An 18,785-nucleotide genomic window follows, 5' to 3' on the forward strand; every position below is an offset into this window, starting at 1 on the left:
CAAATCACATTTCCTATGTTACAAATAACTGGAGCAAAGCGAATATACCAACATTAATAATTTACCTTATGAGCTTAGCCCTTTTTTATTTTTCTGGAGCTTCCACAAGCAGATTGCCATTTCCTCCAATTTATTCATTATTCAAATTCAGTCAACAGTTTAAAAGAACATATTTACCTACCAGATAGCTTGCATTTTGCTTCCATTTTCACTGTTCAGTATTTGTAACAAAGTGTGAGTCACGATCATGTAATTAAATCACATAATATAATTTCTTTTCCTCAACTAAATCAAAATGTAATACTTCTGGGGAAAAAGTACTGCCAATGTGTCTATAAAAATCAAATTTCTACAAATAGCCTTGTCTATGTCTGAATTTCATTTACATTCATTCTGACTAACAACTCAGCTGCTTAGATGTTTAGCAAATGATCATTAAAACAGGCAGAGCAGCTTTATTTCCCTGCTTCTCTGTAAAGAAAGAAGGGAAATATATTTTCTATCCTTTAGCAATCTTTAGCTTCTTCTGCCACCAGTCTTTCCTTTCCCCCTGCTTCTGCAGGTGCCATTAACAACAAAAAAGGCTACTGACAGCAGCTGCCTTTTAGTTGCATTTTATCCACTTTTGAGCAGCAGCCTTTGGGTTTTTGCAGATACATGGTGAAAGTGAAAACCAATACTAACCCAAAGAAACCTCAGGAGCAGAACAATAAATCTTCTTTCACTCACTCTTCCCCCCAGTTCTTGCTCTGCTTTCATTTTTCTTCCCCAAAAAGAACTAGTTTTTTCACCTCGTTTTAGTTATTTTTTTTTGTTAATTTCAAATCATGTTCCTTATTTATTGGGGGGGGGGGGGGGGGGGTAACCAGGCATGAAACCTGTACATAGAAGCTTAAAAAGGCACCAAACAGACCTTTGCCACTTCTCCCTATCTTATTTTTAGCTAAGCATTCAGGTGCTCCTTGCACTCAGAAGTCTCTGCTGCCATGGCTAGACACAATTACTTTCCATGACCACTGGAAAGGCAGCATCCCAAGTCCTTACTATGTACTGCTAATCCAAGCAGAATCCAAGTGTGCCACCTGGGCAGCTCTTCCAGCAAGTCCTACAACAGAAGATGAAGTTCTACCAAAAAGTAATTATTACCTGTGGAATTAGCACGGTGAATAAGCAATCCCAGGTGACAGTGGTAAGGAATTGTAGACCTTCCACTGCTAAAGGAGAAATGGTTGCTCTTCATAAGAGTGAGGTGAGACTCTGCAGCCTGACAGAGCTGCCTGGTCAACAGGGTTGCTTTTGGAATCTGTCCCAGGTTCAGCCTGGCACTTTCAGAAGCTGCTGGATTGTAGAATTATAGAATCATAGAATCATAAAATGGTTTGGGTTGAAAGGGACCTTAAAGATCATCTAGTTCCAACTCCTCTACAGAGGGCAGGGACATCTTCCACTAGATCACTTTGCTCAGAGCCCCATCCAACCTGGCCTTAAACACTTCCAGGGATGGGGCATCCACAACTTCTGTGGGCAGCCTGTTCCAGCCCCTCACCACCCTCACAGTAAAGGAAATCATAATGCATGTGTATGATTCAGACATGTGAGACGACTTAATTCCATGGAGGATTTCTGCCAGCTCAGGCTTTGATGCTGCTAAATGAATGTAAAGATTTTAACACCAGTTTGCACGTGTACAGCTCTTAGAAAGGAGCAAAGGCTTTTTCAAAGAAGAACAGAGTTGCAGGGGATGTTTTCTTCTAAATCCATTCTGACTTCTAAATGGTAGCACTCTGCATTTTTGGAGGAGACAGAATAGATTTAGAAAGTGGCTGCTTATCGATTTATTGTCTTTATGCTGGACATAGCTTTTTATAGAAGAAAGCAGATACTCAATACTGTTAACTAGTAATGGGAATTGACTTTTCACTAATTGCACAGAACCTGGCATTAATACACTTTAATAGAAAATAGGCTTGTGCACTCCAGATCAATCCAAAAGTTTTTTCTGACTACACTACAGACAAAGGACTCCAGCAACAACAACACAGTTAAATAAGACATATTTATTTACTTATTATTCCTCCAATTATTGAGATAGGGAAACATCTCCAGGGAACAAAAAAAAAAAATACTTCAACTCTGCTTCTTTTCCACTGTTTGTTTGCTCCTTAGGTATCAGTGTTTCCTGGTCTGCTATTCTGCCCCATTTCCCTAGTTTGTACATAGAGAAGTATTTTTGTCTGCCTCAGTTACAGTGGGATACAAGTAGAAAAACCATCCTGAAAGTAAGGCTGACATGAGAAATAAACTGATTTATCACTTAATCAACCCTATAAATATGTATGAAGATTTGTTGTTGTTACTATAATATTTGTTTAAAACGTTAATGTTATGAAACAAATTCTCTATATGTCCAGCTTCACCTTTTGGTTTCTCATTAGAGAAGCACAAAGGGGATAAACCTCCTCAGTGTTATTTTAGGTGTGTAGCTCCGTGGGGCTTGGCTTGTTCCTGAAGAGACATCATGAGTTTGTGGGGCCCAGAAGAGGAAAGCCAGGGTGCTCAGTCACAAACACTGCATTTTCACCCAAGTGTTGTCACTGCCTTGGAACATTTACTAAAATAAGGCTTGCTCCCATGATGCAGTTAACAGGTAGTTTGCACTACCTGTCAACCACCTCCATAAAAAAGTTGAAGACAAACAACACAGGATGAAGACTCAGTCACCAGCAGAAAATGAGAACACGTGCTCTCACAGCAAATAGCGGTTCCAAGTGGAGGAAATGGGAGTCCTGGCCCATTTTAGGCACTATTACCAGTCCAATAAAGCAGTTAATAATAAAGGATTGCTGGTTTATTTCATGCACTTAAATAAAACAGAATGGCAAAACCTTACTAATGGTTTGTGACACGGGAGCATTATATCAGACAGGCTTCTGAAGAAAAGGCAGGTTTTTCCAGCAGTTTTGGGCTTTTAAAGGGTGGAAGTCCATGACTTTATCTGAATAAAGTTTGAAGCACTCTAGCCTTTATAACTATCCCTCCCACAGTCATCAGCTACTTTTAGATTCCCCCTTAGCCTTCCCTGAGCTAAGTGAAGAAAAAAACCCCGTTCCCCTGGGCACTGGCAGTGACACGGGGAGCTGACAAAGGGCAATGCTAATTAGTGCTTCGTGCTAGTTAGTGATGTATGCTCATGTCACGGGAAAATCACTTTTAGCTCCGTGTGGGTCACACAGCTGGCACAACTTGGCTCCTCCTCTGTCTGGCTTCCCACTGAATGGCCCCCGAGATGAGCCAGGGAACAGCATCACTGTGCTTCTCCACACAGGGGCAAAGGCAGCTCTGAAAGAGGAATCCTAAGCTTTTGAAAACTTCTGGCTCCCCACAACACTCCTTATATGAGAGAGCCAAACTGCAGAGGGAAACCCCCTCCAAAGATGAGGGGATATTCCAAAATCCCTCTCTAGGCTGGTCCCAATGGCTCCATCTCTACTGTGCTTCAGCACGAGAGGATGCAGGAAGGTGGGTGCTCCCTCTGGCAGTGTTTCAGGTTGAGGTGTGCCTTTGCCATTTGAAAGGACGGGGAATGTGTTCCTGCAGGCAGCTGAAGGGCCCCCTGGGGATGCAGTACACATGTATTTGTTTAGTTCGGTTTTGGTCCAGGTCACAGAGATGAAAACCTAGAGCCACATCACCAGTGCCAGGTGTTTTGGGTCACTGGACCCATCTGTGGCAGCAGGAGGTTGCTGCACCTGCTGTTGACTGAGAGTCCACCCACAGACCCACATCTTTGCTCTGCAGCTCACCCACCACACCAAAACCCTCCTGCTGCAGGGACAACATCCCCTGGCCCTTGGCAGGGCTGCCCTGGAGTGCCAAGATAACATCCTCAGTGAGCAAACCATTGAGAACAACCTCATTATTTTTCTTCTTTATTTTGTTGCTGATAGTTCATCAAAGAAAACAGAACTCAAACTGCAGCCCAGTGCTAAGTATTAGCACTTCACCATGACTACTATTTAAAGGCTTGTTATGATACTGCTTTTTAAACACTGCTAATATATTACTAATTAATATCCTATCCTGAAGTGAATTTATAGCATTATTAATCAGTGATTTGCCCCCTTTCCTAGCATGGCAATTTATACACAAAGAGCCACTCTATTTGTAGTGCCAGACATGTAGTTGCTTCTGGATACCTGCAGATATGAGGAGTAACTTGCCCCACAGGAATGTTTTATTTAGTAAGACAGGCCTTCGAAGTGAAAGGGTAACCATTTCTGATCATAACCTTGGCTTTGCACTTCTAGCAATTATCCTTTAATTGCATTACCCTATTTGAAATAGACTTGTAATTGGAAAAAAACAATTTGACGTTCCCTGATGCATACTCTGACATGCATTATTTACTTTTTATTCAAATATAAGTGTTCTCTATAATGCTATCAAAGACAGGAGAAAAATAAAGCAAAATTGAAATGTCAGTAGCAATTTCTGACATGTGAGAAGCATCACCAACTAGTGCTGGATGGGAAAAATAAAATAGTGAAATTAGTGGAGTCAGAGGGAAGGAGAGATGTAAAGGGGGAAAGAGCTACAGCTCCACTCCTCCAGAAGCTCTCTCTGTTGCACATGGTAGTGTCTCAAAGCTGAGCTGGGTACCAGCTATAAAGCAGAAGATGCAGAAGGATAATTTCCAGCCTTCCAGTTAACTATTGAATAATTACTAAGGCCCATACAAGTCAATGAAATGGAGGTCCCATTTGCTCACACCCCACAGGACAGAACACACACTTAGGGAGAAAAGCCCACTTACTTCTTCATTCTTGGGCAGATTCAAACAAATCCAGTTGGATCAGTGGCAACATAGACCACATAGCTTGCACCTGGTATTTCTGAGAGATGAGCTCCAACTAGTTTGGTGGGATCAGCTGCATTTACAGTCCTAAGTGTTACTGAGTCCTGAATCAGCCTTGGGCCATTTGGAGCACTATTCAGATTAAAATTAAATAAGTTACAGGTACAATGCTGGTGATTTAGGTTCTGCCATTCTTCAGCAAAAGTGTTACTTAAAACTAAGGAATCAGTATGTGCTCAGAGAGTACACAAGGAAAACCCTGTTACCCCAGTTTGGGTCGGAGATGCCTGGTTGGGATGGAGTGTGGGCATGTAGAGCTGCATGTTGCAGCTCAGTCCCCCTGGAGGAGAAGAAATTCCGGACATCTTCTACAGCAACTCCTACGATGGATGTCCTTTGTCAGTGGCCCTGCATCCTCGTTTGCTCCAAACCAGGTCTAGCCCAATATTTTATTTCAAAAAGTCAGCAGTTCACAGAGAAGGAATTAATACGGGGGCGTCATAAGGCAGAGGCAGCTGGCACAGACTAGGCTGGATAAATTTGGCCTTTCTGAGGTTTTTGATAAAAGCAAAACCAAACCCACAACACAGTGGGGAAAAAACCTCTTTAAAAAAATAAAATTCTTGGTTTGCTTAGAGATATAACCAATTTTGATTAGTGTAAGCTACTGTGCTTTCTACCCAGTTAGTTTATACTGACTACATCCAACAGAAAGTACATGAAAAGCCATCTGTTCTACTTCTGCATATCTGGCTGCTCTGTCCCCTGTCCCGATTCTGAATTCCAAAGGGAAACCCAAATATTTGAGTTCAGATCCAGGCATTTCATAGGGACTTCAGGGTTCTCTAGATATTTAGGGGACAATCCTGTAAAGGCAACCCAACATTTTGCTGTGGGAATCCAACAACAGAATGTGATTTTATTTTAGGTGTACACTGATGGTTGCTCCACAACTGCCTTCTGCAGTGGCTTCCTAGGACCCTAGGATATCAGTCACAATCTCCACTCCTGTTTCCAGTGAGGTGAATGGTTTCTTTGTCCAAACAGTTCTGTCAGTTCCAGCATTTTTTGATGCCACATTTCACCTGGACAGAACCCACGTGGTTGCTTGGCTTGCTTACCCCCCTAAGACATTTCACTCAAGTCACCAGGACAGTTAGGAGGAGCTCACTACTGAGACATGGAACAGTGCAGTGAGATTTGGGGCTCCCTCTGTGCTGCTATGAGGAGCCTGCACAATTTTAAGGAGCCTGCTGGAGGTTAGGCACCCTGCACAAGTGTATTTAACAGACTAATCACTCTGATTTTTCTCTTTTCTTAGAGGGTGAACTGGAATTCCCAGGAAGCAGCACAAAGATAACAAATTAAAACTAATCACCTCTAATTAATAACTATTGAGAAGGGCTGGTCAGAGAAAGTGTCAGGAACATTGAAATCAGCCCATCTGATTTAAAGCTGACAAGGAAGTCACCTGTTATAAAACAGGTGTAAAAGGAGCAGCTTGGAGGCTTGAGGATTTTTGGTTGATTTGGTTTTGTTTTTATGCTACAAACATGCAGCAGAAAATAGCTGAAGTTAGAAGAAAACTCATTCTCATCTGGATTATCAGGTACTCTTTTGAAGAATTAAATAGAAAAAGAAATACTGAATTAAGAAAACTTATTCTACTGAAAGTTGGTAAAAATCTGATTTTCTACCTCTAAGCAAAGTAGTTGTGTTAATGGGTTCTTTAGTTTCAGTTTCTCAGGTGACTTGAGAGATCTTAAAAGCTGCGAATGGATCAGGGTCTTCGAATTCCCAGTGAGGAATTAAATTCTGATGGTCCTAGTAAGCACTTTACCTAGGTTGTGCAGCTGATGCTTGCTGATAAATATATATATATATATTATTTTATTATGTTAAATAATGTTGTCTTCTTCATGGTACTAATTCAGTAGCTGAAATGATCAATTTAAAATAGGTAGAGCTATCAGTTAAAATGCAAGAACAAATGGAAGAATACCAAGGAGAAAATCAGAAGATGATGGAAGAGAATTGCTTTTACTTCTGGCTGCAGTCCGGGACTCTGCACGGACTCTCTGTTTACTCTCTGGAGGTTGTAGTAGATAATGCTGACACCTGTGGGTGAGATGGAGAACTGAGTTTATTGTAGTCTAATCGTTAATAATGTCCTAACTAGAGCTTAGAAAAGGAGGTAATTTAGTGTGTGATGCAGATTTAATTTGCTGGTGAGTGCAGGTGAAGGGCTACCAAAGGAAGCTGGAGGAAGAAGAGAAGAATTAGTGCAACTTTCTCACCACTCAGTCACGGTAGGAGAACCAGGGAAACTTCCCATCCCCAGCTGCCTCTCTTGACTTTTCCTCACCCAACACACCTTATACTAGGCTGCTTCTGGCTACTATTGTAGCTACTCTGCTAAAATACTGTCAAACACTGGCAGCAGCACCAGTGTGGATGTCAGGAAGTTCCCTCTAATCAGTGCAGGGCCCTGCTGGGAGGGGGTTTCTTGGCTGCCCAATACTGAATTTCTAAGGGAATGTTCAGCTCTGAACCAAGGTTTCACAGCAAAATGTAAATGTACCCGCAAAAATTGTGTTGCTCTCCTCTTAAAGAACTAGCAGTCATCGGGGTATTTGGGGGGCTGGTGTGAAGTTCTTATAAAGTCCTATAAACAAATCAGCTTCTCTGAAGTGTTAAACCTGTAATTGAGTCTGCTCTATCGCAGCCTCATGGATTTGGGTGATACTTCTCTTGTCCTGGGCTTGATTTCTCAGTCTGTCAATGAAATCCCCCCGTTCTGGGGCTACATCTCTCCCAAGTGCAGCCCGGGGAAGCTCAGGGCCACGTTTGCAGTGAGCTGATGCCCTCTGCTGGGTACGAAGAACTTAGAAAATGTAAAATCCCCTCTTTCAGAGCAGGATACTGGGTTTTGAACACAACTCCTCCAAGGAGTGAACTCCACAGTTTAATTGCAACCATTCACACCTCCCCACAGCACTTTTTAATATGTGTTTGGAGGACAGCTTAGATTTGGAATCAGTGACTGAATAACAGAAATAGTTCTGGTCGGCTTCCACATTGCTGAATATTAGATCCAACTTGTAGTTAAAGATCTTCAAATACAATAATTTTAATAAACTGTTCCTCTACTAATAGTATGATTTAAAAGCATGTCTAACATGGAGAGAAGCATTTCTGCTGTTTAAATAAGTTGTCATTAGTATGACATTAACTGGTTAGAAATCAGTATGAAGGTGAATAAAACTTTCAGAATGTTTGCTAAACTTAAAAATATAGGGGAAAAATATCTGGACCGTGAGGGACAAGCTACTGCATGTCAGTACATCCCATATTCCACTGCGAGATCAGTTGAAAAATGCAGAAACTGCATTTATTGAGACATAAATATGACAAAAAAATGTAACTCTAACCTTAGGGGAAAACAAATTAAAACTGGAAATTGTTTATGCTTTTTCATGAGACTGAGAACTCTAAGGCCTTAATGCTGATCCCAGCAAGCCGGAATGTTTCTGTCACTTAAGAAGTGACAGAACACTTCACCTCTGTGTAGCATTGTCACTATGGGGTTTCAGTGAGAGCTTTTGTACAGTTGTCTGTTGGCCCATTCTGGCTAATATGGGTAATGCCTACGAGAAAAGGCTAAAAAGAACATTAAAACAGGTCTAAAATAAGTAAAAAATTATTTAGTCACCTTAATAGTTTTCTTCTTTTCTCATAGAAGCTTTAATTCTGACTCCTGGATTTATAAAATCACATTTTTTTTTGTGTAGGTCTGTCCACTTTTTGCTGTTTCTTATGTCTTGAATAGTCAACCGAGAGATTAAAAAGTTAGGAGTTGTCTTATGTTAGTAAACTTATGATTTTAATTAATTAAAAGGTAAAGAATGAATTTGGTTAAGGTTATAATGTATCTCCCAAAGATAAATGCCTTTTTGTAGCATAATGCTGAAAATGCTAATATAAACCCTTTCTGAGTTAATTACCTGGCTGTACTATATTGCTGAGTATTAAACAAAAATAATCCCAGGGGTTATTTAATTGGTTTTAAACTTTCAGCTCCACAAAAGGGCACATCCTGTCTTGCGTATGACCACAGGGTTGTGTGGTAGCAAAAGATCCACAGAAGAACCCTCACTGACTTTAGAAGATGTAAATTTGAGTATTTTCTAAACTTGGTGTGAAATTTGCTCTGTGTGAGAAAGAAACCAAAACAATCCTTAACACTGAACTCACAAGATCACAATTCTGGAGCTTCTGTTCAATAAACTCACGGGATATGTATTATCCACAAATCAAAGTCTTTCACTGTCATCGATTTTTGTCTTTTAAATATGTAAACTTTGTCTAGGCAACACTTTTTGCAGTTAATACCAAAAGGAAAGTTTTAATACATCCACTGAGGTGTATCTGCAGTTGGCTTCTCTTGTCACTGCATGCAGAGTTTAAAGTGGTCATGAGACCAGAATTATTGGATGGCATGGAAAGCAGTTGTTTAACAGGCTTAGTTGTAGAGTAATTCTGAAAGATGGGGAAGTACACATGCTACTGGGAGCCATGTGCAATCACTTTAGATGATGATGATAATAGCTTGTGTGGTGTTTTTAAAAATATAGAGAAAAAACCTGAAGAAATTCATAGCTGTAAGCATTTTAAATCTAGCATGATGGTGAAGCTCGACTTGCAATGATGTCTTTTAACAGAAAAATAGATGAGGGGTACATGGAACTGCATAAAACCACACTATTGAACTTAATTACACCCTACAGCCTAGGCACAACAAAGAAATGCAGCTAAATGGAAATGCCCTAAATATGTTAAGAAGGTAAGTGAACAGCTCAAACCAAAAAGTTGGGCTTTTTACTAGGAGAAAACCCAACCCTATGTGTCCTGTAGCCACTATAATAATCAACAGTACCCAGTACTTGACCCGGGTTTTTAGTCAAACAACAGTCCTCTGCATTTTGTTAGGAAACAAGCTGAGTGCTTTATTTGGGAAAATATTCATTGCTATTGCACCTGTAAAACGAGGGACTGGATACACCAACTTTGCAGAGACTCAGTGGAGGTGGAGAAACATAGTTCATAATGGGATCACAGAATATGCTGAGTTGGAAGGGACCCATAAGGATCATCAAGTCCAACTCTTGGCCCTGCACAGCACCATCCTCAAGAGTCTGAGAGTGTTGTCCAAACACTTCTTGAACTCTGTCAGGTTTGGTGCTGTGACCACTGCCCTGGGGAGCCTGTTCCAGTGCCCAACCACCCCCAGAGGGGGTGCTCTAGGCAACTTAAGCTATAGGTAATTCCTGAATCCAAAATCTAGCTGTGGACTTTGTTATATTCATCACATACTTGGAAAGCTATGAAGTTTATTAAGAATGGGTGCTGCTGACTCTGGTGTAATTAAAAATAGTAATAAATACACATAAATGACAAGACTGGCCCAGCTTTTACCCTCCCACGTTCAGGGAAGTTATTTATTTATACTTTCGCCTATTTCAAAAAGTTGCTTGAGAGATAAAGCAGTTCCAAACATGAGTCAAGTGCACAAGATGAATTGCTGTGTCAGGATAACCATGCTCTGTACTCAACAAAGTAAAATGTGTTAAATGCCACTGGCATTAAGGGAAGCCATGGGTATTACTCAGTTGTGGTGCTGCCATCTAGAAAAGTGTAGGGTGTGGCCCTCCCTAAAACTCCCATCATGTTTCTTGTGATAAAATGTGGCTGAATACAAGGCCAAGGAGACATCCATTGGAATAACAGTCAACACTCAGCCCAAACAAAAAGGAAGTCTGTTTATTTTTATAACAGATTTAATAAAAATGTAGTGTAAGTTGGTTCTTATACTCTGCCAGGACCAGCAGATGTCAGTAGAACTCAAAGCAACTTTGGATTTTGGTGATGCAATGTTCATGACACTTACCAGAAAAGAAAATATGCTGAAGAAATAGAAAGATTATACAACTTCACCAAATGAGTCTTTAGAAATCAATAGTTAACAGTATTCTTGAATAAATGTGACAAATAAAACATGCAGATCTTCCAAGTCTAGCACAGAAATAGGAAATTTATTCAAAATGCAACAAAAATAGCAAGAATAACAATATTACTAAGATTTCACTTGTAAGATCTCTTTTCCATAAACCTTGTTATATCGTAAGAGTTTAATACTCTGAGGACAAATAATGTATCAACTAAAGATAATTTCAATTCGACTGTGGGTTTTTTTGTAACAGTCTAGCTATCCTTGGTGTGGGAACAGAAACTCAAATTTATTTCAGCTGCATATAAACCTTCACCTTAAAAACAAGTAAAAAGAGGAAAAGAAAGGGTAGAGGGCTGTTGGACTATTAGTTCAGTCCAATTACAGACTGATAACAAACAGAGCAAAATTATTTTCATTGTGTTATACAGAAACCAACAAAATAATAACTTTTGTGCCATAATTAATACTTTAACATATTTTACAATGCCTTGGTAGTTTAATTCCAGTATTTTAACAGTGAGGCTTGAATTAATAAGGATAACTTGACTTCAAATCCCAGTAGCCTGCATGGAATCTGAACACCTAAATGCTTTTGAATCCTTTCCAAGTGGGTAGGATTGGATTAATCAGATTAATCAGATACTCTATAGTAAAGATGCAGCATTCATTATTAATACTGGAGAGAGCTTTATTAATACTGCATGTAAATTAATTCAGAACTTTCAGTATTTCACATAAAACCCATAAGATCCTGATCTAGAGAAGGAAAAAAAGAGGGATACATGGAGATGGTACATTTCATGAGTGAGTGGCTCAAGATAGATCACATTAAGATTTAGCACCTTGTGTTTAAATACAGTGATTGTTCAGTAGGATCCTACCTGGGTGACTAAAAAGCCTGAATGCATTGCAGAATAAAGTGTGAAGAGAGAGCAGCACAATTATCTCCATAATCATACGGAAAATGACTGTGAAAGTGAGTACATTAATCTTGCGGATTGTCACAAATTCCATTTCATTAAATTACTAAATGATGAATGCGCCGTGTTTAACCAAAGCATGGAATACAAGCTCAGGATTAAATAATGCACACATGCACTAACCCACATGCTTATTTCTGATTATTTCCCCTCCTTCTATCTCGATTTGCTCGTAGAGCCACTTGCGGTCACAGCGACATTCCGCCCCACACTTGTTGGAGCCGCACTTGGGACAAGTATAGAAACACCCCAGGCAATCTTCATCCAGGCAGTCACAGAGGTCCATCCCACTGTAAAGCAGCAGCCCCTGGCTGTCATAGACTTTGCTCTTGGCTGGTATAACTTGCCTGGATAACGAAAAACAACAGTTATTTCCGTGTGAAAATCCACTTATTTTGAGGCCGAGCTGCTAAATTTGTGGAGGGGAGTTTGCTTTCTTCAGGTGTTCGTTTCAGCGCTGTTAATTTAAAAGACATACCTACCCTACTGTGTTTGACAACATTTCTCAGCCCTAATTGTATTCCCACTGTGTGCCCAAACTAAGCAGAAGCAACAAACGGAGAGGAAAAGGATGTGCAGCTGGTGAGCAGCACATCCAGTGTCTGTCTTGTGAGTTTAAACTTGGGTGGAGAACAGTGGCAAGGCATTAATGTGATAATTACTGCATGTTTTAACAAATATTGTACAACTATTTAAAGCTGAAACTTCTACCACTCTTCTATTAGTACAAGACTGGTCCAAAGTTTTAGTGGAAAATAACAAAGTTCAACTCTCCTCTTTAGAAAAATGTGATTTTTTTTTTTTTAAATCAGTCACATTAGGTTATAGCTTCTCTAGTATTGTCCAACATGGATGCTAACTTTGTTGCTTAAAAGGAAGGCAAGGTCCTAACCTGCACACTTTTGTTTCCCAAGTGTAGTTACTGAGCTTACTGAAAGACAACTCCAATATTTAAGTGTAGTCTAATATATTCAAATTTAGCCTATCATCAGAATTTTAGCTTATGCATAAATTAATAGCTACATCTATGATCTGTGTAGTATTGTCAGGCCTCACAAACACTTGTTTATATTCTAATTGCCTGAAATATTGCTTGTATGCCAACCTTTTATCTTCTGGTTTGTATATCTCAAGAATGAGAGTGAGCTTTAGCAACTCACAAACACACGAAGACCCACATAGATAATGTTGAACGCTACAGAGACACTGACCACAGAGGATATTTTATTTTGAAATGAAAGATAATGTAAATACAGCAAACAGATTACCTGTCTGAATTAAATGCTGCAATTTTTGATTGCAGCCTTCTTTTCTCCCTCTTACTGGTCTCAGGAGTGAACTCAGTCTGTCGCCCTGGATTAGCAAACTGCAGAGACTTTAAAGCCTTGGCTGTACGTCCCTGAGGAAAGACAGAAAATGGCCTTTAATTATAAATACAAATCTACATTCTTAAGAAAATGTCCAGTCAAGCCAGGATATTGTAATAACCCAGGTGAATTCTTGACCTAGGATTCTTAAGTCTTAAAATGTTTATGCTGGAGAACTGTATCAGTCTCAGAACTCAGCAGTACGAGCTCTGCAGTAGCAGTTCTAATCAATGCTTTCAAATTTCACTCCTATCAGCCTCCTAATCATACTGACACGTAACTGAAAAAATATAGTTGTGCAGTAGTTCCTAGAGTGGAATTCTGCTTTGCTCAGGGCATGTGTGGAGGAGCTCTTTGGTTTGGTTGCCCATGCTACTGATGACCTGTGTTACAGCAATGCACCAGCTGCATTCTGAGCTCAGCACTATCCTCCCACACCAGTTCATTACTGCCCCTGACCAAACACCGTGGCCTTCACAGCCCAGACACCACAACCAGAGTACACTTAATTCACCTCAATGCAGGTTCATTTGGTAATGAACTGCTAGAAAAAAATTGCCTTTTTTTTTTTTTTTTTAAACTGAAGAGACATCCCCACAAACAACTTCTGCAGCGTTCAGTTTGTTGTTTGCAAGGCTTGAAGAACAGCTTAAAATACCAGCAGCAGTCTGGTATTTACACGAACTTATGAGTTGTAAGTCACCCTAGCAGACAAAATTTTTCAGATTTTTAAAGGCCATAATATTTAATTAGAGAAGACGACTTTTAAGGTCCTCCAAATTAAGGTTTAAATACAGTAAACTCCCCCATATCTAAAAGACTAAATCCTTTCTTATTTCTATCATAAAAAAATTAATTTTTTTACGTAGTAGTTGTACAAAGCCCAATTCCAACAGCTTGCAGGACTTAGGGGGGGATGGGAAAACTGATCCATATACGTACGTCCGGATCCAGTTTTCTTCTTTGTCGCTCTTCGGGTTCAACATCCACACTTCCATTTATTATCTGCATACATTTGGGACACAGCTTCCAACCGGGCACAAACTGCCTCCCAAACTTGGCACTGAGAAAAGCTGCATCATCCATATCAATGGCTCGTAAGTTTTTCTTGGACAGTTTTCTGTGTATGTTGAAGGGGTCACAACATGATTTCTGTAAGTCTTCGAATCTCTCAATGTAAATTTTCGCGTGGTGGAAGCAGATTGTGTTGTTCTCTGAAAGGGTTATTCCAGTCCTGAGCTGAAGCAACAGCAGGTCAGATGAAGATACATCTTGCTTAGTCTTGAAGCCAGTGTGACGGGTGTAATAGGTCTTATGGCACTCATTGGTAGCTTGAAGCTGAACTCCAACTGAACAAGGATCCATTTTACTTTATCAGAACAACTTATTGCACTTGTTTTGCCTAAAATGAGTTCTTTGAGGCCTTTAGGAGTTTCTGTGAAGATCACCCTAGAGGGAGAATTAAAATCAATTAGATTTGCACTGCAAACTTTTATCCATAAGCTTGACATATCTGGTTTAAGTAATTTAACAAACATGTAAAAAAATTATAGTCTCCTAGTCTAGATAAGATTAAAAAGACACTAAATTTATTCTGGAATTAAACCATGCATCTCATCTTCCTTTCAGAGGCACTTTTTCCCAGCTAAAATAAGCATCTATTCAAAATGTTTAGCAGCATTACTTTCACAAAAACAATTTGGGAGCAAGGTATGAGGTGGCTGAATTGTACAGACAGCAACCTGCTCTGGTCAGGGCCCCCTCTCTTGGCACAATCCCTGCTAGTCTAGACCAGTTGTTCAGACTGCCCACAGAAAGAGACTGCTGATGGCTAAACAACTCACCCATCCTGTTTCCAGGTAGTTTCTAAGGGGGGAAAAAAGGCTGCTGAAGGTAGGCTGCACAGGCTGGCTGAAGTCAGTCAGCAATCCTCATCCCACAGCGCTCTCCTATGTGTTCCTCCCCCGTGTATCAGGTGCAAGTCAACACACTGAATCAACCTGAGCCTCTTCAAGAACCAGTCTGGGGTGTGCACAAAGATTGGTGGTTCTAGATGTGTGCAGTTTTTGTGGCCATTGTGTGCAGCTCCCTGCAGCTGCGTGCTGTGTGTGTCTGAGGTAAAGACTGGGCAGTTATTTAAACACTAATTCAGGCACAAAACATGAAGTGAGCTGTTGCAGACTGGTCTCACACCCAGGCCAAAGTCTGTTGCTAATCCAGTACCAGCCCTAACACATAAGAGCCTGAGCCCATCTTACATTCTTTTCTACTGCAACATAAAGAACAAATTTCTACCAAAAGAAAGGAATCGTGTGCTCTTAAATCCTCCAGGAACCCTAAGTACAACGAGTTCAGCCTAAGTGGGACGTTCATGTTCACCCACGCACTACTCTGCAAAGGCAAAAACCAGACAAACAAAAAAGCAATGTACTGTGTTTGTCTGGGATAGAGTGTAATTCTTCACAGTAGATGGTATGGGGCTGTGTTTTGGATTTGTGACCACAACAGTGCTGATAACCTGGTGATATTTTAGCTAATGCTGAGCAGTGCTTACAGTGTCACTGCCTTTTCTGCCTCCCACCCCACCAGTGAGGGGCTGAGGAGAGGCACAAGAAGCTGGGAGGGACCAGAGCCAGGACAGCTGATCCCAAGTGATGTTCCAGACCACATGGCCTTGTGCTCTGCAGTGAAGTGGAGGCTGGTGGGGAGGGGTCACTGCTCTGGGAATGGCTGAGCATTGCTCAGTTGGTGGCGAGCAATTGTTTCCACTTGCACTGCTTGTTTTTTCTCAGGTTTTACTTTCTGCTCTCTTTTGGTTTTCCTTTTATTTCCCTTAAAACATTTTTTTAAAAAAATTTCTTTTAATTATTGAGCTGTTTTTATGTCAACCCACAACTTTCTCACTTTTACCCTTCCGATCCTCCCCCCACTGCAGGGGAGTGAGTGAACGGCTGTGTGGTGTTTAGTTGCCAGCTGGGGTTAAACCACAACACACACATTTGTTCTAACCACTGAACAGGGTAATATGGCCTTTTAATCAATCAAAGTATCAGCCAGTTGTCTAATGGACAAGAGTCCTGAGATGCTACTTTCAATAAAATGAAAGCATATAGCATCAGGCACAATCTAATGACATGAAATGTGTAAGTCTGGCCAAAATACAGAAACATGAACACAGCAGTGCAAGAGTTTGAAAGAGAAGGGTAAGTTCATAGGATTTTTAAAATTAATCTGAAAAGTTTTTGGAGCAGAAATCCACTTTGGATTTTAATACTTCAGTTTTTTTCAAACAGATGTGTATGTCTGAAGAAATCACACAACGCATTTCCATACATTAAACGGCATGGGCAGTAATTTAAAGGTCTTGTATAGGACATGGTATTGTCTAGTGACTTAGCTGATGCAAATATAAATGATATGCTGGGTTCTACTCAGGCTAGGAAACTTGTCTTGAAGTGTGATTTTATATCTAATTTGAGACAGAACTGAGTATAACCAAACAATTATTTTTAAACAAGTTTTCTCAGCCCAGCTTTCACATTTAAATTAAAGCAATGATAACAGAGGCACAAGGAGTTCCAAGTAGAGGCACAACATTATAAACCTGTGAGTTTGCAGAAAAGGGAATGTTTCATTCTGAAAACAATGAAAACTGTTTTTTTTTGCAAGTGATCTGAAAATACAAGACTTAATTATTCTAATACCTAACACTAATTTCTCAGGTCAAAACCTAAATCCTTTATTTTCAGAGCTAGAACTAATCCAGTCCTAAATTACCAGGCTATCTGAACATTTTTTCACTCAAATTTTTGTATGCAGAGTTAACTCCTAAAGTTTCGAGCTTTTCAGATCTGCACTGAATAATACAAATAAGAAGTAAAGAGTAGGTGCCAATGAAACCAGAAAAATTCTTATTCTCAGTGTCTGCTGAGCACTGACTAAGTTTTACTACATAAAAGTTCCAGTGTCGTTGCCTATTTATAGACTTTTACTGCAATACTGACTTTGTATGATTTTTTTAAAAAATCTTTTTTAAAAAACCAGCTATCAAACTTCCAGGGTATGCACCAAACTTACCTCAGGTGCTAACATGTACTTTTGACTGATTCTCGCCATGCAAGGCGGGGTTTGGCTGAAACACACGAGGCCAATACAGAAGTGACGACCTGAATTTCAAAATTCCCAGATGTGTGATAAGTCAGAACTTTTGGAAGACGTCCTTATTAAGAAACCCAACTAGTCTCCTAAGGAAAAATCCCCCCAAAAATAGCTATTGCAATGCTACCCTGGGCAGGTATCTGCTGTGACAGCTGACTGCACTGCGTGACAAATTCAACAGAACTGAGGGAGGGCACCCCGGGCCCATCGGTTTGCTCGAATGACACCGTGCTGGGGAATGTAAAGTTACGTCTCTCATCCACTTCACCCGCAGGAATTCCTGGTGGAAGCCTCAGCGCGTTTCCCCCCCTCCCGCCCTTGGGAGGGGCACGCAGCTGCTGTTCCTTGGTGGAAACAGGAAGGAGCTTAAAAACAAAACCAACCAACCAAAACAACCAAAACAACCAAACAAGCCCCGACCCACACTGCTAAGACGAAGGTTTGCGTCTGCACCTGTGGAGTCGATAATCGGTGCTCAGGGCACCGAACGCGGCCGCCTGGGGCAGAGGGCTGGGGGCGGGCCGGCAGAGCGGGGCACCCGTGCTCGGCAGGGATCCAGCACGGGCCTCCCGGGTTCCTGCTCCCGGCGGAAACGTGGGATGGGGGGGGGAAAGGGGGAGGTTGCACGGGCGGTAGGAGCAGCCTCAGGGAAAGCGGGGCCCGGCCGCCCCGCGGGGCCTCGCACGGCACCGCCCCGGCCCGGCCCTCCCGCTGCTCCCCCCGGGCGGCCCCGGTACCTGTCCGTGGGTCCGGTCCCGCCGTCCCGCTCCCCGTGCCCGGGCTCCGTGCCCCGATGGCGGCGGCGGCCATGAACATGCGCGGCGCTCCTTCAGCATGGCGGCGCTTCCGGGCGGGCGGCGGCGGCAGCGGCCCCTGGCGGGGCGGAGGAGGGGCGGGAGCGAGGGCGGTGGAGCCGGAATGACCCGTGCCCTCCTCGGGAATGACCTCTGCCTTCCCCGGGAATGAGCCGTGCCCGTACCCTCCTCGGGAATGACCTCTGCCTTCCCCGGGAATCACCTCTGCCCTCCCCGGGAATGACCCGTGCCCTCCCCGGGAATCACCTCTGTCTTCCCCGGGAATGACCCGTGCCCTCCTCGGGAATCACCTCTGCCCTCCCCGGGAATCACCTCTGCCCTCCCCGGGAATCACCTCTGCCCTCCCCGGGAATGACCCGTGCCCTCCCCGGGAATGACCCGTGCCCTCCCCGGGAATGACCCGTGCCCTCCCCGGGAATCACCTCTGCGCTCCCCGGGGATCACCTCTGCCTTCCCCGGGAATGACCCGTGCCCTCCCCGGGAGCGACCTCTGCCTTCTCCCGGAGTGACCTCTGCCTTCCCAGGCAGTGATCTCCATGCCTTCCCCGGGAAGGACCCGTGCCCTCCTCGCGAGTGACCTCTACATTCCCCGGGAATGAC

General features: G+C 42.1%; 1 protein-coding gene across 2 annotated transcripts; it reads right to left on the reverse strand.

Moving 5' to 3' along the window:
* Positions 1 to 10,659: 10,659 nt before the first annotated feature.
* ARL14EP (ADP ribosylation factor like GTPase 14 effector protein) lies at positions 10,660 to 18,166 on the reverse strand. 2 transcript variants are annotated; one of them, XM_027663381.1, is made up of 4 exons: positions 18,108 to 18,166; positions 14,155 to 14,661; positions 13,114 to 13,244; positions 10,660 to 12,192 (listed from the first exon to the last, which is right to left on the reverse strand). In XM_027663381.1, the coding sequence occupies exons 2-4, from the start codon at positions 14,575 to 14,577 to the stop codon at positions 11,964 to 11,966; spliced, it is 783 nt and encodes a 260-aa protein (XP_027519182.1). In that variant the 5' UTR covers positions 14,578 to 14,661; positions 18,108 to 18,166; the 3' UTR covers positions 10,660 to 11,963. The 2 variants fall into 2 exon arrangements, with proteins under 2 accessions (XP_027519182.1, XP_027519183.1); XM_027663382.1 differs by lacking the exon at positions 18,108 to 18,166 and adding an exon at positions 17,290 to 17,378.
* Positions 18,167 to 18,785: the final 619 nt, after the last annotated feature.

This window comes from Corapipo altera, unplaced genomic scaffold, assembly GCF_003945725.1.
Source record: "Corapipo altera isolate COAL_440 unplaced genomic scaffold, ASM394572v1 100, whole genome shotgun sequence".
NCBI lineage: Eukaryota > Metazoa > Chordata > Aves > Passeriformes > Pipridae > Corapipo > Corapipo altera.